Source organism: Balaenoptera borealis (assembly GCF_965194805.1).
Source record: "Balaenoptera borealis genome assembly, chromosome: 19".
In the NCBI taxonomy this organism is placed as follows: domain Eukaryota; kingdom Metazoa; phylum Chordata; class Mammalia; order Artiodactyla; family Balaenopteridae; genus Balaenoptera; species Balaenoptera borealis.
The window spans coordinates 11117227-11139951 of record NC_138878.1 but is presented as its reverse complement, the minus strand read 5'-3'; the positions used below and the strand labels follow the sequence as shown (position 1 = coordinate 11139951).

The following is a 22725-nucleotide window of genomic DNA, read 5'->3' as shown; positions in this document are numbered from 1 at the left end:
CTAACATTTTTGACTCTTAGTAATTAGAACCAATAAAGAGTTCCATTTAAGAGCTAATGGGTTATTAGAAAGAAACTGTTTCTTCTGGGTGGAGCAAAGAGAAGATCTGTGTCAGGGACTGTGAAAGATGGCATAACAAGGTGAACTGCTGAGAGTCAAAAGGGAAGAGAAGCCAATAAGGAACCATCCGGTGTGTAACAGAAGGTGTCAGTGCCTGTCCCAAATGCCTGAGCACTCACCATTCCAGCACTTGCCACCAACAGGAGTCCTACTGCAAGCACCTTCCTGAGGCGCTCTCTCTGCTTGAAGTGCTGTGGAGTTAATGCCCCTGGGAGCAGCTTTCAGCTAATGGTGACTAGGAATCAGAGGATGCATACCCAGCTTCCTTGCTCACCAGAGAAATGACAACTGAATATTTGAGTTACCCCTTGAGTGGAGCAATGGTTTCCATACCATCCGAGGCCGCCAGTAGAAGAAAGCATAGTTGCCCACAGTGGTATGAATGCACCTGCATAGGCCTCCTCTTATTTTACATACCCGCTTCCCTACTAGTGCATCCTAGAATCATCAGTTAAATTCACATTGTTTCCTTAGAGTCTGCTTCTGGGAGAACCCAGCCTAAAGCAAAGCATTTAACCTTTTCCTCCTCCTTAGAATGTTGGAAGGATACAACACACACCCAGCAGTAAACGTAGCTCACTACAGTAGTGATTCTTTTTTTTTGGCTGTGCTGCATGGCATGCGGGATCTTAGTTCCTTGACCAGGGATCGAACCCGCGCCCCCTGCAGCGGAAGCATGGAGTCTTAACCTCTGGGCCACCAGGGAAGTGCCTACAGTAGTGATTCTTAAACGGGGCTTGGGAGGGGTTGGGTGGTGGATATTTGTTTAAAATGGGTTCTCCTCCATTGTGATGTGACCCTAGGGTGGTTGAAAATCATTGCTTTAGATATGAAATGGAAATGTCATCTAGCGTGTCTGTATCTCAATAAAGTTACCACAGCCTATTGGCTTTATAGAGCTAGAAATTCCAGTTTTGTCAGTCATGTGGGAAAGGGTCTGATTTATTATACCCAGACTCCCAGAAGACATGTTTAAATCAAAACACACACCAACTTCTAGTGCTCATTATAAACCAGTAATTTTCAAATATCTGGTTTTGTAATTTCTCTGGTCATTTCATCTCTTGGGCTGGGATATATGTGGGGAAACAAATTATCAGAAGTATTTTGGGGAGCACAAAACTAAGCAAGGAAAATGAGTTGGATCTTAATGGTTAATGGCATTGAGCTATGGCTGTATCTACTCCAGAGACCAGCAGTTCAAGTCCTGAATTGAGATACTTCTGCTTTGTGCTGCCAGATTCTTGTTCTTTGGGTTTTCTTTCCTTGACTTCGTGAGTTTGGCTTTTCTTTTCTGCTTATGATGTGGGATACATTATTTCTTACTCATTTTAGCTCTTGAGTTCTAGGCCTTCCTCACTATTCCCCCTTGGCTCCCCCTTAGTCCAGCTTCTGAAATTTTTCTAGACCTTAAATAACCTCCAAAACTTCATTAGTGGCAGAAACATTCTGTCTTCTCTTTCTCTGCAACATTGAGGCTATTCATTATTTTCCTCTGTTCCCTATTCCATTTAAGTGGGTGCAGTTGAGTTTTAAAAGTTGAAGCTGTTGTTTGAATTGTTCTGATCCTCTCTTGCTTTTGGACTAATGCTTTTGGCTGAATCATATGCCTACCTGGCTATAGCAATAAGATGTAATTCATTGAACGTAACAGAAAACCTAACTCTAAAGGACTTTAGTAAATAAGGGGATTTATATTTTGTGTATATAACAAGAAGCCCTGAGGTAGGGTGGCTTTAAGGTTCTAGTTTTCTGCTCTGCCATCCTTAACATGTCATGTCAGCTGCTCCCCTTGTGGTTGAAAGGTGGCAGCTACAGCTCCAACAGGTGAAGAGGGAGGGTTTCCTCCTAAGTGTCTCCTTTATTGGTGGGCAGCCTTTCTCAGAAGCCCCTCATAGACATCTCATTGGCCAGAATTGTGACACGTGCCCCTTCCTAACTCCACCTCTCTGCAGGGTAAATGAAATTGACTTAAGAGTGATTAAGATCTATACTCCTTGGGCTGCGGATTGTGTATCCTTTCCTGGGAATGTGGCCGGAAAGGGGAGGGTGTATACCCAAATAAAAGTCAGGGAGTTTAGGGTCTGCTAAGAACTTCCATTGTACGGATGAGTCACCTTCTTCTGGAGCAAGAATATTCTACCCAGGGGCAGGCAGCATAGCTAGTGACTAAATCCCCAATGCCCCCCTCCAGAGGATATACAGTCATTTCTGCTCCAGAGGTGAAGTCTGCACTTTGGCCATCACCCAAACAGTGGACACAACCTGGACCAGGACTGGCCTGCGAGATGCATGACCTCATCCACGGCCCCTCCCGTCCAAAGGTTTTCAGCCCCAGGGGGTCCAAGAACTAAGGGACCAGATTGTTGGGACCCAAGGGGCCTCTAGGAAGAGGGCAGGTGCCTTTTATCGGAGGCAGAGCTGGAATGGGGCAGTCAGATGCTCCAGCCCTGGGCACCAAGCAAGGTCCACTGGACTTGCCACCCTGTGCCAAAACCCTGCAGGATCCATGTTCTCAGCCCTGCTTTCAGGCTGTAGAGGCCTCGACCGTGACGACCTTTAAGGCCTCCACTGTCTATGAGCCCAGTGCACATTCATGGTCACCTCAATCTGGTATAAGAATAGGATGTCTGGTCACCCAATCCATGAAAGGGACATCTGACTCACAGGAGATTGTGAACTGGTCAGTGTGGTTCTCTTGGTCAGATGCTATTCCTTACCTTTTTCTCTAGAAACTTAATCCCACTGCTTGCTTCAGAAGTGAAAATTTACCTATTTCTCTAGAGAAGGTCATCCCATCTGTCTCCCTCTAGAGGCTATAGTTAGACGTGTAGATATAGAGATAGGCATAGAGAAGAGTATGGAGAGAAGCTGTAGAGACAATGTAGATGAACAATAGATAATATATTTACATAGATCCATACATATAAACATGGAGATACAGATATGCATATAAATGAAGAAGTAAATTATAGACCCAAATGTATAGTTTTCCCTTCACAAATAATCAGACTTGTTTTCATAAGTTGGAGAACTCTGTCCACATATGTGTTTGAAGTACAGGAAAGATACTAGGACCGCTCATCTCTGGCCACATGAGAATCATGTGGGGGAACAATTTAAAAATCAAACTAGGCATGGTTTCAACACTGTCAAATAATTATATCAGACTTTTTTTGTAATTTGTGCCACTAATACCTGCACATACGCGTGTGAGTTTTAATTCCCTAAGTGGTTAATGAAGATACAGCTCATATTAGGAAAAATAACTTGTGCTGAGTGTTATTTGGCCGTAAATACTGATGTTGGAATATTCTGGCACTTGTGCTTCAGTGTATAAACATCTAGAGAACCCATGCATGTAACGCACCCAGATACCAGAAGGATGTCCACCTCACGACTATATTTGTGCAAAACTGGTATCTTTGTAGAACTAGATGTATGCGTACTGATCGTCTTTCAACACCTTCATATGGAAAGTAAACAAAGCAAATATGACAAAACAGAAAGCAAATTGATAAAATGTACAAAAGTGATATTTTTTAAAGACATTTTTATTGCCAAGGTAAACCCACATACACCAAAATCTGTCTTCAGAATTTACCATTTCAAAAGAAGGGGTTAGACTGGGAATGAGAATGGTTATCCCAGGTTTTAGATGAACGTATAATGTATTTATAATAGGAGAAATATTATGGACATATATATATACATATTTGCAAATATATACAAAAAACTAAAAAAGTGGAAATATTAGCATCATTAGACTATGTTCAGTGATGATACGGTATTTCTATTTTAATTTCCTTGTAATTTTTTGTATGTTTTAAATAGTCAAAGTAAAAATACACTTCTAAGTGAAGATTACTCAGTATTATGGATTTGTCCTAATCCATTTAATCATTCCCTTAATGATGGATGCTGAGGTAGTATCTAGTTCCCAATTTAAACCCTCAGAGCTTTGGGGAAAAGCTCACTTTTATGAGCTCACATCATCAGGAAGTACAACATCCCTTCGTTTTCTACACAATGAACTAATTTCAAGTTTGCCCTCTCATGATGCCAGGAGGGAAAGAAGTTCTAATATGTCCCTCAGAGATCTATTCTCACCTGAGTTAGGTTACAGTTTGTGGATTTTCCAGACTGTGGAGGACGTGGTGATTACAGAGAGAAGGTCATATTCGTGAGTAAAACACTTTTTTTCTGTAAGAATTCAGCAGACATGTCCACCACCTAGTGCCCATGGTGCTTCCAGAGGCAGTGTGGAGCTTGGAAACAATCCTTCACTTAGTGGAGTACAGAAGATAACCACTGCCCCCAAGAAAAACAACCTCCATGTGGGTTTCCAAGTGGTTTTTCCTTCCCCCTGCTTTAGTTTTGCCTCTGACAGGATGACTTCCTTATTCATTGTTCTTTAAATTGCTCTGATCTTTTGATTGCATCAAAAGAAAGGAGGCCTGGATCAGGTTCAGAATGCTGTCTTCTTCCTCCTGAAGCTCAAGCCCTGGTGAGCTCTGCAGAGTGTTCAGAAGAGCCTGAAAATCCTGGAGGGTCCTCTTCCTGTGGATCAGGATTCAAAAAAGTTTGTACGTTTTACTGACAATCTGTGGATGGCAGGAGTTGACCTAAAGGCTTCTTGAGGTTTCTATATATTGCTGCTGTGGTTGGCTGAGGGCATGAGATGGTTCTCCAGCTGACTGTGTGTGCTGTGGCCACCAGTCTGCTTCAGTGGGTCCCTTTTTGAGGATCCCACTCTGCAGTCAGAGCCTGGCAGCACTCATCCCACCACTGCAGAAAGTAAGATATGTCCACCTGGCTCAGATCCTGTGGTGGTTGTTTTTTGTGCTCAGCTTGAGGCTGAGAATAGTCTTCCAACTGCAGTACTCCCATGTCAGTCTGTTCTTGGTGATCCTGGCGTTCTTCTTGGTATTGGGGCCAGAAAGGATACTGAGTATCTGGGTCTCCTCCCATAGTCAGCAGTACTGGCACATAATTCCCAAGTGTTAGAGTAGAGGGAGAGTTGTCTCCTCTCTGCACAGCCTGCAGGGGCTGCATCATGACACTTTGTCCTTGGATCACACAAGGGACAGAGGATACGCGGGATGGGAGAAGAACAGGTAGAAGTGGTTGGTTCCTGCTGAAAGAACTGGAGGAAGGAAAATGATGAGATCTGCCTGGGAGAGTGCACAGGTCAATTTCGTGCTGCTGAGCTGTCAGACCAGGTCTCCCATTTGGGCCATCTACCAAGGAATTCACAGTCTCACTTCTACTCTGCCCAGGGTACAGAGATCTTGGGTCCTGAAACCACATCTCCGTGAGAAAAACCGGAGACGTGGACATCATAAGACAAGCGAATCTGGCTCTGTTCTCAAACTGTGTAAAGCAAAGGGCCTATTATATAGGCCCAAATCTCAAGAGGTGTGTGTGTGTGTCTATATACACACACATACAAACATATACATACATACAAACACATAGATTTAGGTCATAGCACGTTCAGCAATCAACTATAGATGAATTGAAACTCTGGCTAAAAAGGCATGTGCTTTAGGATCCACCCTTCAATTTCAACGATGGATCAGGGAACAAGGTCTCTTGACGAGGTTGACATTTTCCTCCTCTTAATCAGTGTGTGCACAGGAATACATACCTTGTAAACGTGTATAAATCTGAATAAGGGTTAATAAACACAAGTAAGTGTTCATGAGGGTCATTGTGCTGATAGACCTATGAACATGCTTCCCAGTCATGAGTGTTGAATGTATATGGAACCACTATCCCCATAACTTACATAGAAGAAGGTACTAATGAGGGTGTTTTTGTTCCCCTATTTGACTATGCTTGTAGATTTTTTGGGGGTGTTAAAAGTGGGGGAAGGAGAGATGGGCAGGATATCTAGTTGGTAGAGGCCAGTAGTGCTGAAAAACACTCTACCTGGCATGGACTGCCGCTCCCAAGAAAGAATTATCTGGCCCAAAATGACAGCAGTGCCAAGCTTTAGAAAACCTAACAAGAGTGTTCTCAAAATAGGCATTAACTTTCACATTTTCCCAGTTTTGCTGCTGGTGATTCTGAATAGATGCACCACTGACAATTTGATTAGAAAATTCTTCCTTTTGCAGGAATGTGACTTGCAATGCCAGGTGTTTACTATCCCAGGCCTTTGTCCTTGATTGCTGTGGTAATCTAGGTTAGTCAAGGTTTTCCAGCAACCACTCAGGGTAACATCGTTTAATGGGTTAGGGATATTTGCTGCCATAGACATAAAACTTACTTGAATTCTCAATTCTGGAATGCCTGTTTGGCTAGTGTTTTCCTGTTTGCAATATTAAAGAGTTGGTTCCTCTTGAAGGCTTGAACTAGAATGTTTGATTGAGATCTTGGAACAGATGTGTGGTCTCGTGTGGCTCCTTTTGGTAAGTATTTTAAAGAGAACGCAGGAACAAAAGGGTTTTTAGGACATTTTTGCATTCAAGCTGGAAACTCAAACTTGGGAAGATCGTGCTGACCTCTTACTCCCTCTGAATCCCCCTGAGGTGACAGAAGAGGAGGATGTTGCCCTGCTTAGAGCAGCAGGACCAAAAAGTCCAAAGCCTTTCTTGCTCAGAACCTTTCTGTCCCAGCCACTGTGGGACCATGCTTATATTGAAGACCTTAGGTTACCCAGGACAAGCTGTAACTGGCTCCAAAACTAAGGATTCTTTGTGGAGAATTTGAGCACAACATGCAGAATTGATTCCCCTCTCAATGGGACCCACTGATGAACTGCATTTGGACTGGTGAGTTTTTACCTTGAGTATAAGGCTGAGGCTGGTTCTGTCCATGGGTTTGGTCTTCTCCTAAGGAGGAGCTGAACCCCAATCGTCTCTGTCTTGCTCTCTGGTTTTTTTTTTTTAATTTTATTTATTTTATTATTTATTTATTTATGGCAGTGTTGGGTTTTCGTTGCTGCGTTTGGGCTTTCTCTAGTTGCTGTGAGCGGGGGCTACTCCTCGTTGTGATGCGCAGGCCTCTCATTGCGGTGGCCTCTCTCATTGCGGAGCACGGGCTCCAGGTGCGCAGGCTTCAGTAGTTGTAGCACATGGGCTCAGTAGTTGCGGCTCACGGGCTCCAGAGCACAGGCTCAGTAGTTGTGGCGCACGGGCCCAGCTGCTCCGCGGCATGTGGGATCTTCCCGGACCAGGGCTCGAACCTGTGTCCGCTGCATTGGCAGGCGGATTCTTAACCACTGCGCCACCAGGGAAGTCCCTGCTCTGTGGTTTTTAAACCAAATCTGAGTGGGAAAAGACAACGTGAAAAGTCATGTAACTCAGTCTGTGTCATTCCAAATATCAATGCAGTTAAACAAAACTAATTGATCAGCTGCTCTTGGGATAATATCCCTAAGAGAAAGACGATGTATTATCTTGGGATTGATGCTATTATTAGCATACAATTCAGGACAGTACACAATTTGCTCTCAACTCAAATTAGCATTTCTTGTATGGTCATCCTCAGGGTATCCAAAATAAATTTCCCTGATTTAAGAAAAACAGTGTAGTTCTCTCAAAGGAAATCAATCTCTCTCTCTCTCCCTTGTGTTGTATCAACTTTTCATTAGAATACCATTTCATAATACACAATACATATGGGATTGATCTTAGAAAAGAATTTCTTTACGTAGGGCAGTAGAATTAGCCATAGTCAAGAGCAGGACTAACTCACCCACACTTCCTCTTACTTACTTCATCCCATAGTCAGCAATAGATAATGAAACTCCTAGGGACCCCATATATCTTGCTTTAAAACTATTATCACTAACATAACCCATTGTATTCTGCTTGTTTCCTCATTACTGGAGTTGGCATTGCAAGGTACTTTCTAAGTATTTCTGAGTGTTTTATTTTGATAATTCATGGTAAGATTAGGGTGTCAATTATAACCAATATCTGATGTAGCACTCATATCCCAGGCATTGTGCTAAAACGTTATATCTATTCTTTAAATTAATTAATAAAAATATTTTCCAATAAGAAGTCTTAAGCCCAAGTGGAAACTGGAAACTGATGAGTAAGTTACTGAACACAGTTGCAGAACCAACCTCATCCTACATTGTTTCCTGGACTTGCCATCCTCCACCTCAGTTCAAATGGGCCTAGTACCTCTCATGCAGCCAGTCACTAGATAGTCCCCCAAAGTGCACTTTATTCTGGGATTTGGGAAAACTGTTTCCTACACCTAAAACAAATGCATTAAGAAAAGAGGAACTTTTCTTCTCCCCAGCGTCCGCTCAGACTGATGCCCTTATAATATATAGTGACTTACTGGAGACTATTTTTTTATTATTATTTTTTAAAATTTACTTATTTATTTATTTATTTTTGGCTGTGTTGGGTCTTCGTTTCTGTGCGAGGGTTTTCTGTTGTTGTGGCAAGCGGGGGCCACTCTTCATCGCGGTGCGCGGGTCTCTCACTATCGCGGCCTCTCTTGTTGCCGAGCACAGGCTCCAGACGCGCAGGCTCAGTAGTTGTGGCTCACGGGCCTAGTTGCTCCGCGGCATGTGGGATCTTCCCAGACCAGGGCTCGAACCCGTGTCCCCTGCTTTAGCAGGCAGATTCTCAACCACTGTGCCACCAGGGAAGCCCTGGAGACTATTTTTGATAACAAAAATCTGAACTCATTATTCTCCTCTGAAAGCACCTTTTTTATTGACCTTTATTGATTTCAATACTGTTTCAGTTGGTATAATTGTATTATTTACAGCTATCTCTTTGCTGACTGAAGAAATCCAGTTTATTTTTATTTTTACATTAGTAGTTCAATTCAAAATGATACAATATGGGATTTTATTTCATACACTCCTGTGTATGAATCACATTTCAGATATTAGTGAAAAAAAAAGAAAAAACTAGCTTGAGAATTGGGAATTTACATGAGTGCTTACCCCACAGTTTCCTCATAATTACATATTAATCATTATTCTGCAGTATATATTCCAGTACTTGATACCATATCATTATCATAGTGATCCAATTTCCTATATTCTCTAAATCTCAAAAGTTGATTTAATTATCTCCAATTGGGAGACCCTCAACAGTATATTCTTTTCTCCAAGAGTGAATACCCCCAACCAATTGGTAAAAGAAGTAACAGTTTTCTACCACTGGTAAAAGAGGTAATTCTTGTTTTTATTTTGTTTTAAATATTATTTAACAGGAAAAACCTTTGGGAAACATACCCAGCATAAGAGAATTGCCTGCCAGTGCTAAGCTTGGCCTTTCTCTTTACCTTGAACCTGACAGATAATGAAATAGAAAACTGACACTTACCTGAATTTTAGATTCTGGAATGCCAATTTCCTTGGCCAGTTGTTTCCTGCTTGCTTTTTCAGGGTAAGGGTCATGTTCAAACCATGCTTGGAGGATATTCTTTTGACTCTGGTTGTACATAATCTTGCCTTGCCAGGTTTCTTTTTGTAATAGTATGTCTGATGAAGAGAAAATGGGGAGAAGTATGAAGGATATGTTTATGGATTAAAAACTGGGTGAGCATATATCTTATTTCAGGTTGAAAGTCTGTAGATCCAATGATTATTCTGTATTTTTACTTTAGGGATATACCTAAAGTCATTCTAAATTGGGAGACATGGGAATTCCCTGGTTGTCCAGTGGTTAGGACTCCATGCTCTCACTGCCAAGGGCCTGGGTTCAATCCTTGGTTGGGGAACTAAGATCCCACAAGCAGCCCAGCGTGGCCAAAAGAAAAAATTGGAGACATATAGGTCAAATATATATATAATAGAAAAAATGACAATCTGTCATCTCTGAGTTACCAAAGGAAGAAGTTACTAGAAATCCACAAAATTACATGCAAAGAAAATAGGAGTTAGGAAAATAAATGGAAATAAATGAAACAAGTAAAATATGAAAAACATTAAAAGGATAAATAAAATACAATACACAAAACTGTTACTTTATGATAAAATACATTTAAATAAATATAAAATGTTAAATTATTAGATATAAACTAAATGTAAAATATTATGTATTCCATATATATTTTTCTCCATTTAAAGTGTTAACTTTAAGACTTTTGAAAACCCACATATGGGACTCACGGCTGTCTCTTAAATTTGAAATTGCATTCTCTAACTTCAAAGCACCCATCAATCCCCTGACACAACTTATCACTGCAAAATAGCCCCTGCTTCAACAATCTATTCCTCTAATCATAACTGGGATTTTACTTTTTATAAACTCTGGAATATAAACAAAGCATGTGGCATTATCAAAGAAGAGAGCAAAACACAGATGGGAATTTACCACTTGCAGTGCTGTTCAAATCCATCTTGGGAAGAGTTATCCAGATTCTGCAGAGATGAGTGGACAACTAAGCAAGACACAGGATTTATAAACACCCAGAGCGACCCACCCATTTCTTTAATACCCTCCTATTTAATCCCTTCATTAAATATTTAACACTTTTCAGAAGAGACTTGAAGTAATCAGGTTAAGAGGAAATACAGATTCTACCAGATTCTAATTTTGCATCTATTATAATATCTCCCCAAATATGACTTAGAATCTGTGCTTTCTACTTTACATAGTACATATGTATATATCAATATATATTATAATATATGCTTTGTTCTCTATAATTTTTAGTATTCCTGTTTTTTAATTATTTTGGCTTGATGACATTATTGTAATATTAGATGGATATTCCTATTCACTTTGTAGGCTCCCTGTTTTCCTTAGCCCTTACTGAAACAAATTTCTTTCCATTATTGTTAGTAGGGTTTATGTGTTACTTTGGCTGTTCTATATTCCACAGTTATAAAAAAAAACACTGATCTAGGTGTTGCTGTGAAGGTATTCTATAAATTGATTGAATTATATAATCAGTTGGATTTAAGTAAAGGAGATTATCCTCGATAATCTGGGTGGGGCTGATGCAATCAGTGAAAAGTCTTAAGAGCAAATCTGGGTGCATTCCTGAAGCAAAAGAAATCACGCCTATGGACAGCAGCTTCATCTCCTGCCAGAGACTTTCAGCCTGCCCTTCCAAAGGGCCTGCCCTTCCAAAGACCTGCCCTAGAAATCTCATTCTTGCCTAGCCAGCCCCCACAATTGTATAAGCCATTTCCATTTAATAAATGTCTTTATTTGTGTATGTGTATGCATGTATGTACACACACAAGTATGTATATAATTTCACAAGTTCCCTATGTGACTTGAGTTCAGAACGCTACTGATTCTGTTTCTCCGGTTGAACACTGAATGATACAGATGTTGGTACTGAAACCGAGCAGGACCTTGTGGGGCTCCTGGGCAAGGAAGTCTTTCAAACAGTTGCTAATCAGGGAAGGAAGGGGATGCAGAGACAAGGGAGGAGCGGCCAAGAAACACTAGTGCAGCCTTGGGGCAGGGTCCTGGTTCTTCAAGGGATACACGTAACAATATCTTTGAGCTCTTTATAGAACTCAAACCCCCAACAAACCAAAGATGTTAGCATTCTTCATTCCAGATTAAAGAAACCAGAGAAGCTCTTTAAGAGACCACCTGAGGCCAGATTAAAGGAGTGCAGGCCCTGCACACACCCTAATCCTTATTAACAACCCCACCATTGAACCATTGCTATAAAACTCCTCACCAAATCCTCCTGGGTTGGGACACTCAGTTTTTCAGGGCATGAGCCTGCTGTGGTCCCCTTTGCCTGGCAAAGCAATAAAGCTATTCTTTTCTACTTCACCCAAAACTCTGTCTCTGAGGTCTGATTTGGCACTGGTGCACAGAGGCTGAGCTTTTGGCATCGGTACTGGAGGTAGTTCTATAAGAATAGACTCTTATAGGTATATGTTTGTATATATCATATATATACATATATACATACATTTATATATAAATATAAATATAAAAAATATATCTATATATTTGGGTCACTGACAAGGCAAAGAACTAAAACCATCCAAAGTAGTTGCTGAGGACAAAGGAAATATGAACTGATAGTGGAAGTGTTGCAGGAAGGGGGGGGACCCCTTCCAGGGCCTGAGAGTGGGCTCTTGTCTAACACTTGGATATGCATTGTCTAACACTTGGACATGCGTTGTCCAAGGAGACACACATGCTGACAAAGCAAAAGACTTTATTGGGAAGGGGCACCTGGGTGGAGAGCAGTAGGGTAAGGGAACCCAGGGGAACTGCTCTGCCATGTCACTGTCTCAGGTTTTATGGTAATGGGGTTAGTTTCCAGGTTGTCTCTGGCCAGTCATCTTGATTGGCCCATACTTTGTCTGACTCAGGGTCCTTCCTGGTGGCGCACCCATCTCTCAGTCAAGATGGATTTCAACGTGAGGGCTTCTGGGAGGTTGGCAGGACATATCATCTCCTCCCTCCTCCCTTTGGCCCCTTCTGAATTCTGGTTAGTTGCACTTCATTCTTTATCAGGACCTCCTACTGTGAGACAACTCAGGCAAGTGGTTATCATCATACCTGGCCAAGGTGGGCAGTTTTGGTCAACGGTTCCCTAACAGAAGAAAAGTTAAAAATACCAGCTATTACCATGTGACCATTTGCATAAATGAGGATATACTAATTATGAGGATTGCATTATGAATATGTTTGTATAAATATTAACAAAATATTTTGCTTTCTTCCTGCTGTTATTCCTGATGATCCAATATAAGATGTATTAATAATAGTTAACATTAAATCACCGTATTTAAGGAGCATCAAAAGAGAAGTACTCACATCAGCCAAGGATGTTGCATCCTCTTTGGGGAAAGGATTAGCATGTTTCTCTTGTAGGCATGATAGTTGCACCATATTAGGCAGAAATACCACTTTGTTATTATCTTTATTTGGAAATTATTTATGGTTTCAGGAGATGTGTATGGTTTCCAGGTTGACAAGGTGTGGACAGAGCTGGTCAGTTTTGTGTCAGTATGGCTAGGCTACAGACCCTAGTAATTCAAACACTCACCTACTCAGCGTTTCTGTGAAGGTATTTTGTAGATGTGATTAAAGTTCATAATCACTTGACTAAGGGAGATTATCCTATATAATCTGGGTGGGCCTAAGTCAATCAACTGAGAGGCCAGAAGGACTGAGTGAAGGCTTCACTGAGAGGAAGAAATTCTGCCTATTGATAGATGCATCAGCTCTTGCCCAAGAGTTCTAATCTGCCCTACAGATTTTAGACTTGCCAAGGCTTCTCTGCAGTCACAAGCCAATTCCTTGCAATAAATCTCCACATACACACTGATTCTGCTTCTCTGGTTGAATACAATCATCTGATACAATTATTAAATTATTTACTTTGAAGTGATGACTTTAACAAGAAAAAAATATATATGTGGATTTGTCATGGGGCTAGACCATGGGTGATGGAAAAATTTATTGAATCCGGAAAAGATGGCAACTGTAAATTTTGCTGCTGTAAATTTTTTTTGGTGAAAAACTGGAAGGCAGGAAATGCAACAAATACTCTATGCCTTGACTTAAAGACAACAGAATATCTCTGTCAAGACTCATGTGCTCTTGGCTACTATTGCCTTGGGAACATCTAGAGAGAAATGAGCTCAGAAAGAAATGTGTTCCTTAACAGGAAAAATGGAAGGGGATAGAAAGATTGTATGAACTGCAAGATAACGTGTACAGGCAGACTTTGTATCATTTATATGAGGAAATATGAACTTGGAGACATATTTTCTAACAAAAAGTTTACACAGTTAAAAAAAAGCAAAAATCAAACCTGGGTTGTGGCTTAAAACCTTTGGTTTAAAGCAGTGATTGCATTATAACTTTTACCAATCATTCTTCTATTATTTAAGACAGCATTACTATAAACTGCCACCAGAAAAAAAATGGTATGTGCTTTTGCCACAGACACTGATAAGCTCAAGATATTTAAGATGAGAAACAGAAAAATTAGGCACAATGAATTGGGGGATGGGCTAATTGCACCTGGAAATAGATATAATTAGATAGGTTAATTCGTCTTTAATTGTGTGTGTTTCCCTTTGTTGACATATATGTGTGCGATTACCAGAAAATTCACATGCTTTAACTAAAAGAAACTTAGCTTTCATAAAAACAATATTTTGTGTACTGCACCTCCTCATATTATACCCAGATGGTAAAACCCTCAAAGAGCTATAGCCTCTAATGCCCCTACAAATGAGGCCAAGCAACATAAAGGACATCCAAGTATCTGGTGTAGGGACTTCATCTAGGATCAGACATTGACCTAACTAGGGGGAAAAGCATTCTCAGCTAAAGGGAGCTCTTCCTCAAAACATCCCCCCATCTGAATCTTGCTGTTGCTACATTTCAATGGGTGCAGTGTCCCTCCTCTTCTTCCATATCATGAGAGGATATTACGTTGATCCAGTCCATGTTCCAGCTGGCTCATAGCATGGGCTTTTGTTCTTTGATATTTTGATGAGGAAGAGTTATATCTGGATGTTTCAGCTGCTTTGAGTGTGAATGGAGGTGTTGGGCTTTGAGTCCTAACTGTGTTTGGAAAAATCTTTCATACTGTGCCTGGTGGAGAAGGGTAAGATTATTCTGTGTACTTTAGGGATAGAAGCCAATAATTTTGACCAAATAGATGGACTGCAATATAAATAAATAAATAAATAAAATTTTAAAAAGTCAGTTCTTTTTTTAAAAATTTTATTTTTTGATTGATTGATTTTTGGCTGTGTTGGGTCTTCGTTGCTCTGTGCGGGCCTTCTCTAGTTGTGGTAAGCGGGGGCTACACTTTGTTGCGGTGCGTGGGCTTCTTATTACTGTGGCTTCTCTTGCTGCAGAGCACAGGCTCTAGGCACGCGGGCTTCAGTAATTGCAGCATGTGGGCTCAGTAGCTGTGGCTCACGGGCCCTAGAGTGCAGGCTCACTATTTTTGGCTCATGGGCTTAGTTGTTCCTCAGCATGTGGAATCTTCCCAGACCAGGGATCGAACCCCTGTCCCCTGCATTGGCAGGTGGATTCTTAACCAGTGCACCACCAGGAAAGTCCCGTGCAATATATTATATAGGGACTGAATATTTCATGGCACCAGCCCAATCAGGCCATGTCTTCCAAAAGGCTTATACTTTCCAAATTGTTGATTTCAGTCTTTGCCTTGTGATTTCTTTCAGCCAGTGAAATATGAATGGATTTAATGAGGCAGCGTGTGCCATCTCTGAGCAGAATCCTCCATCTTTTGGGGCCATCATTCTCTTCTCACTACCATGCGCCTTCTTGGTCCTAGATAATGATACCATTAACCTGAATCCCAGAAGGATGAGTGAGAAATAGGTGAGTCATTAGTGTTTAAGGTCACTTATTACAATGACATAATTGAGACTAAGGAGATGGATATACAAATTTGCTTTTTGTATCTTTAAGTTCTATGACCAGAGTTGTCTTTTTTAAAAAACAATTATCTGAACATTTCCAGAAACCCATTTGTTATAATTTTGTTTAATAGCCTCCCCCAACACTGTTTTTTTTTCAACTGCAGTAAATTTTTGTGAAATTTAGAAGGGCATGAAATCCATTTTCTAAATGAAGAATTCCAAGAGACTTGTCCTTGTGTCAGGTGTGAAGCCTAAGGAGGTACCGTACGTAGGACAGGACTCACCATGATGAAAATCATGGGAAGCTGTTTGCTCAGGTGGTCATCTGATGTGCAGAAAATGAAGGAATCTCTTGGATTTAGGGGATAGAGACTTGGGATATTGCCTACGTGTGGGAGAAAAGAGTGAATCTATCCAACTGTTTCCTTAATCCTGGAGAAGATGTTTATTTGTACTTTAGGAAGAAAGTAAAACAATGACCTTTCTGGATTTAATTACCCAGATTCTAATCTATTTGTTTATTAAAAAGTGAAGACCATTCCGCAGTCTCAGGGCCAATATAATGGACGGCACTTTGACTCAGAATAACTATGACAGCACAGGTTTGTACCCCATCAGAGAGGGATGAGATATGCCAACCCTTGTAGTAGATGGGACAAAAGGGATGTCAAGACAGACTTTCTTCTGACAGTGGGTAAGCATGTGAAAAATAAAGGCTGTCTATCCCAGGGCTGCACTCTTAGGAATATGCAACCCACTCTTGTTCACTAAGAGACCCTCTCTGCCCTACAGAAGAGGCTCCCAGCTGTCCCACCAGCATAATGCATCGTTACTACAACTGTTGCTTTACTCAAGCTGCCCCATTGGGGTGAATTAATGATGTCCTTTCTGACATCCCACACATATATGCACATAATTCTTACATGCACTGATGTCCACAGATAAGGGAAGCAATTGTCATTTGACCACATATTTGTTGTCTGACCCTAATTATTTCATTTAACTTCTCTAATCCTCATTTAACTCCCTCATCTGCTCTTGTTTCATGGGAGCTGTAGCCTGGAGGGTCTCAACCCTGAGTGAGGTCCAAGTAAGAAGGGAAATATTCCCCAGACTGCCAGCAGGGGTTACAGCCCTCCTCAGGCTCCAGCCCCTCAGGCCCAAGCAGGTGGGGAAGATGGTGCTGTGGGGTGTGCCCACGGTGAGCAGGTCATGCATGGCTGGGAAAGCCCGTACTGGGCAGAGATCTGCAGCACTCAGGTCAGGAACCACAGCGGCAGTGAGGTCCACAGGAGTGTCCTGTGTTTGCAGGACACACTGGAGCAGTTGCAGATCCAGCACTGTTGTGTGCAAGTTCAAGACGGCCTCTCAGTTCCAGCTTCAGAGCCTCGAGCTGGAGCCAGATGCACAAAGAGTGGCTGCCACAATATGTAGTTCTCACTGAACAAGCCTGTCTTCTGACTTCCAGTCCCGCTGCAAGTTAGGTGCCAATTTCACCTCAGTCGGAGATAAGTCACTATGGACGGATGAAGCCATGGATGGGACAACATCAAGGCCATGTTTGATGACAGCAAACAGACTAGTTCACTGGAAGGAGGCCTCAGCAGCTGTGAAAATGGCCAGGGGCACTGACAGCCCAGCCTGAATCGGAGACCCACCACCCACCATCCACATACCCAAGAGCCTGTGGAGACGCAATTTCAGAGCCTCCCGGGCCACCTCATCATCACCCACCGGGCAGCTGGGGTGGATGGCACATGCCAGGATGTGCAGTACTCTGGTGACCCCTGTGCTAAGCTGCTTTCAGGAGGGGCTACCCCTGCATCCCTAGGTTTTACTGCATTTACTGCATCCCTAGGTTTCCCCCCATGGCCTTCAACCTCTGTCCCCGGAAGTACAACATGACACTGAATGGTAAACCTATGATGCCCCTGACATGGAAGCAGGAGGGACCTTGGGCTCAGGACATGTGCATGGGGCCCAAAGAAGATCCAGCAGGGGCGCCATGTTTTGGGCGCCTCAGAAAGCAGGGGCAGCCAAGGACTAGCCTTTGAGGCAGCTGCAGTCACCCAGCATCTGCCTACATTTCTCATGTTCTCATGATGCCATCCTCTGCCACACAGAGACAGGCAAATGTTCCAGAAGCCAAGGCAGCAGCAGCCTTGAGTCCCTGGAAGGCTCTGAGCAGGCCAGGGGGAGTCTCCCAGGCACACTGTCCTGCAGGTCACCACTGAAGGAATCAAGCTCTTGGACCTGGGCTGCTGCCCTGCTGGGTGCTCTGTCCCTCCACCACCCACCGCCTGCCCACAGCTCCTCTGTGTTGGACTTTTGGCCCATGACGCAGGACAGGGGAGCGTCGCCAACCTGAACAGCACTTCCCTCAGGAGTATGGGGTCAGGCTGGTGGCAGCAGTGACATGGTTCAGTAGCTAGACTTTCTGAGCAAGGGCAGCTCCACCTACTGCTTCAACTCACTTTTATGGATACTGTGGACAAACAAACCTTAGGTGGACGTGGCAGTGGAGCCCAACCACAGTTTCCGTAATGAGGGTGACCAGTGGACCACATGGCCCAGCCACTACAGGAGGAGAGGGAGAGTGGGAGGGCATTTTCCCAGCCAGAATTTTCTGATGGCCCCACCCCAGGCTGCAGTGGCTGAAGGGATTTGTTCTGACCATTTCTGGGGGCCACCAACAGCACTGTTCCCTGTCCTGCTGCCGAGTTCCTTGTGGGTCCCCCCAAATCCTTCATGGTTTGGAAGTTGTTGCCCCTGCTGAAGGGCCTTATTATAGGGTTTCCAGTTATGCCAGGTGATTTTGAGTGACTTCATGGAAACAGACATTTTCTCTGGATTGCATGCTGTCACAAAACAGGGATAATTCTATGATTGGTATTTTAATAAATCTTATTGGTAGGGAGGGAAACTTGAGCTAGGCTAGAGATGTAATGGCACTCATACTGGTCTGGAGAGTGGATGGTTGGGATTTTGTGGTTTAGACGATGTTCCAATTTGTCTGTTCAGACAGGACCACAAAGTGATCTCGCCTGTGTCTTGATCCATCCTGATTAGAGTGGACTTGCCTAATGTTGATAGTCTATAAAAACAGGTGTGTTCTGCAGAAGAACCCCAAGATGTAACTGAGGGTACCAGCCTGGCTCCCGGATATCAGGACTGGCTTCATTCTTTCTCACACATTTTATGGAGAAGTGGGGGCAGGAGGTGAGTTGGGGAATTACAGCCCATCTGCTGGGTCCTTCGTGGTGTCTGCCTTCAAATACGGGTCCAGGGTAAAGAGAAGGAAAAGAAAGACATTGTCAGAATATGATGGAGCCACAGTGAGCCTGACTGGGGGAGGAGGGGTACCTGGGCTGATGGCATCCAGGACCTTCTGCAAAGGGAAGAAACCAGGATCCAGCAGCCAGGGAGTCCTGGGCCATCCCCCTGAGAACCACCTCCTTTCCATTCTCTTCTGATGTCTGACCCCTCCCTTCCTCCATCAGGAATAGATGTCACTTTCCTCCCTTCTCTCCAACTATCCTCCATCTGTTGCTTCCCCCTCCCACGCTCACATCAGCCATCTCAGCCCTAGAAACTGCTTAACTGTCTGCCCCACAGGGCTGAGGGCTGGAAATACTGAGGCTCCCTCACTGCCAGATGCCAGCTTGGAGGGGGCAAGGGAGAAGCAAAGGGCTGAGCAGTGACCCCACATTCATGTGTTGGAGCGCTTATCCTATAGCACATCTGAGAATATTCCGAGGAGGTAATGAAACTGATGTGAAATAGAAATTTCTATCATGAAAAGCATTTTGCACAAAATATTCACAGTACTGAAAAAGCACTTCAATTTAGAAAAAAGGAAAAAGATTTTAGCTCTTACTCTGAAAATAAGTGTTTAAACCATTCACGATCTAACAGAATAAAATGACACTCTGCTCACTGGGTCCAACAGGAAAGTGTGTGTGTGTGTGTGTGTGTGTTCACACACATTCTTTTTGATAAACTTTGGGGGCCAAGTTGACTATTGAGTCATTCTCACCTGTGCACAGTGAGCTGACTCCCTTAGAGACAAATTTCCTCATGGGTTTACAGTGCCTCTTCATGAAACAAGTCTTGCCCATTCTTTTTTTTTTTTTGTGATCTGAGGGCTTCTTTTCTCCTCCAGGAAGGCATGCCTTCTTTCTATTGCCCAGATTTTGTTCTCAAGCTCTTTACTTTACTTAAGGAGAAGAATGACAAGGAAAGATGTTCATAATTACTGAATGTTAGCATATGAGACTAATTCAACTAATGAGTGGATAAATAAAATGTGGGATATCTATACAATGCAGTGTTATTCAGACATATCAATGAATACACGCTATAACATGGATGAACCTTGCAAACATTATGCTGAAAGAAGCCAGATACAAAAGGACACACATCTTTTGATTCCATTTCTATGAAATGTCCAGGATGGGCAAATCCATAGAAGACAGAAAGTAGGTTAGCAGTTTCTAGGGACTGGGAGAAGGGAGAATGGGGACTGACTGCTAATTGATAGGGGATTTCTCTTTAGAGATTATGAAAAATTTTAAAAATTAGCTGATGTTGATGGTTGCACAACTCTTTGAATATATTAAAAACCACTGGATTGCACACCCTAAAAGGATACATTTTATGGTAAATAAATTATACCTTAATAAGACTGTTATAAAAAAGAGAATAGCTTATAAAACCATAATATAATGGAAAGGGTCATGAAATAGTCTGCCACCTGGATAAGTGAAAGTGCAGAGGAAACTTTCCAAAAACAATTAACATCACAAAATTGTTTAAAATGGAAGTGTAAGTTAAAGAGTCACACACTTTGGTGAAATTTAATGCCATTAGTGTTAACACTTGTCAACATACAATATTGATCACACATTTTATATTAAAAGAATGTAGTTGACTATAACTTGAATATTTATATAAAATACGTTTGACCAGAGAAAAAATTTTTAAATATGCGTTTAATTTTGTGAATAATTTCAATTTTTCAAATGAGAATATTAACTTATTGAAAATTTCAGAAGTATGAAATTAATAATATAATTATGTTGAAAATAAAAGGACATTAAAACATAACTCAAAAACATCCATTCATTTCCAAGTTATTCACTTTCTTTTTTTTTTTTGAATTTTATTTTATTTATTTTTTTATACAGCAGGTTCTTATTAGTTATCCATTTTATACACATTGGTGTATATATGTCAATCCCAATCTCCCAGTTCATCACACCCTCCCCCCTCTGCCACTTTCCCCCCTTGGTGTCCATACGTTTGTTCTCTGCATCTGTGTTTCAATTTCTGCCCTGCAAACCAGTTCATCTGTACCTTTTTTCTAGGTTCCACATATATGTGTTAATATACGATATTTGTTTTTCTCTTTCTGACTTACTTCACTCTGTATGACAGTCTCTAGATCCATCCACGTCTCTACAAATGACCCAATTTCATTCCTTTTTATGGCTGAGTGATATTCCATTGTATATATGTACTGCATCTTATTTATCCATTCATCTGTCGATGGGCACTTAGGTTGCTTCCATGTCCTGGCTATTGTAAATAGTGCTGCAATGAACATTGGGGTGCATGTGTCTTTTTGAATTATGGTTTTCTCTGGGTATATGCCCAGTAGTGGGATTGCTGGATCATATGGTAATTCTATTTTTAATTTTTTAAGGAACCTCCATACTGTTCTTCATAGTGGCTGTATCAATTTACATTCCCACCAACAGTGCAAGAGGGTTCCCTTTTCTCCATACCCTCTCCAGCATTTGTTATTTGTAGATTTTCTGATGATGCCCATTCTAACTGGTGTGAGGTGATACCTCATTGTAGTTTTTTTTTTTTCCCTCGTTGTAGTTTTGATTTGCATTTCTCTAATAATTAGTGATGTTGAGCAGCTTTTCATGTGCTTCTTGGCCATCTGTATGTCTTCTTTGGAGAAATGTCTGTTTAGGTCTTCGCCCATTTTTGGATTGGGTTGTTTGTTTTTTTAATATTGAGCTGCTTGAGCTGTTTATATATTTTGGAGATTAATCCTTTGTCCGTTGATTCGTTTGCAAATATTTTCTCTCATTTTGAGGGTTGTCTTTTCGACTTGTTTGTAGTTTCCTTTGCTGTGCAAAAACTTTTAAGTTTCATTAGGTCCCATTTGTCTATTTTTGTTTTTATTTCCATTTCTCTAGGGGGTGGGTCAAAAAAGATCTTGCTGTGATTTATGTCAAAGAGTGTTCTTCCTATGTTTTCCTCTAAGAGTTTTATAGTGTCCAGTCTTACATTTAGGTCTCTAATCCATTTTGAGTTTATTTTTGTGTATGGTGTTAGGGAGTGTTATAATTTCATTCTTTTACATGTAGCTGTCCAGTTCTCCCAGCACCACTTATTGAAGAGAGTGTCTTTTCTCCATTGTATATCCTTGCCTCCTTTTTCATAGATTAGTTGACCACAGGTGCGTGGGTTTATCTCTGGGCTTTCTATCCTGTTCCATTGATCTATATTTCTGTTTTTGTGCCAGTACCATATTGTCTTGATTACTGTAGCTTTGTAGTATAGTCTGAAGTCCGGGAGCCTGATTCCTCCAGCTCCATTTTTTTTTTTTAACATCTTTATTGGAGTATAATTGCTTTACAATCGTGTGTTAGTTTCTGCTTTATAACAAAGTGAATCAGTTATACATATACATATGTCCCCATATCTCTTCCCTCTTGCGTCTCCCTCCCTCCCACCCTCCCTATCCCACCCCTCTAGTGGTCAAAAAGCACCGAACTGATCTCCCTGTGCTATGCGGCTGCTTCCCACTAGCTATCTGTTTTACGTTTGGTAGTGTATATATGTCCATGCCACTCTCTCACTTTGTCACAGCTTACCCTTCCCCCTTCCCATATCCTCAAGTCCATTCTCTAGTAGGTCTATGTCTTTATTCCCGTCTTGCCCCTAGGTTCTTCATGACCACCTTTTTTTTTTTTTTAATATTCCATATATATGTGTTAGCATACAGTATTTGTTTTTCTCTTTCTTACTTCACTCTGTATGACAGACTCTAGGTCCATCCACCTCACTACAAATAACTCAATTTCGTTTCTTTTTATGGCTGAGTAATATTCCATTGTATATATGTGGCACATCTTCTTTATCCATTCATCTGTCGATGGACACTTAGGTTGCTTCTATGTCCTGGCTATTGTAAATAGAGCTGCAATGAACATTGTGGTACATGACTCTTTTTAAATTATGGTTTTCTCTGGGTATATGCCCAG

At 41.7% G+C, this 22725-nt stretch overlaps 1 protein-coding gene and 1 pseudogene across 3 annotated transcripts in view; one reads left to right on the top strand and one right to left on the bottom strand.

Moving 5' to 3' along the window:
- Nucleotides 1-55: 55 nt before the first annotated feature.
- Nucleotides 56-12158, bottom strand: DUXB (double homeobox B). The gene is made up of 3 exons (XM_082370219.1): nt 10422-12158; nt 9387-9586; nt 56-5511 (listed from the first exon to the last, which is right to left on the bottom strand). The coding sequence occupies exons 1-3, from the start codon at nt 10444-10446 to the stop codon at nt 4846-4848; spliced, it is 891 nt and encodes a 296-aa protein (XP_082226345.1). The 5' UTR covers nt 10447-12158; the 3' UTR covers nt 56-4845.
- A 42-nt stretch (nt 12159-12200) lies between these two features.
- The window catches only part of LOC309616159 (ADP-ribosylation factor 1 pseudogene), a 126267-nt pseudogene continuing 115742 nt past the window's right edge, over nt 12201-22725 (top strand). For both annotated transcript variants that reach the window (XR_014249814.1, XR_014249816.1), the window contains exon 1: nt 12201-15401. The product of XR_014249814.1 is annotated as an ADP-ribosylation factor 1 pseudogene (transcript). The remainder of the gene's footprint in view (nt 15402-22725) is intronic.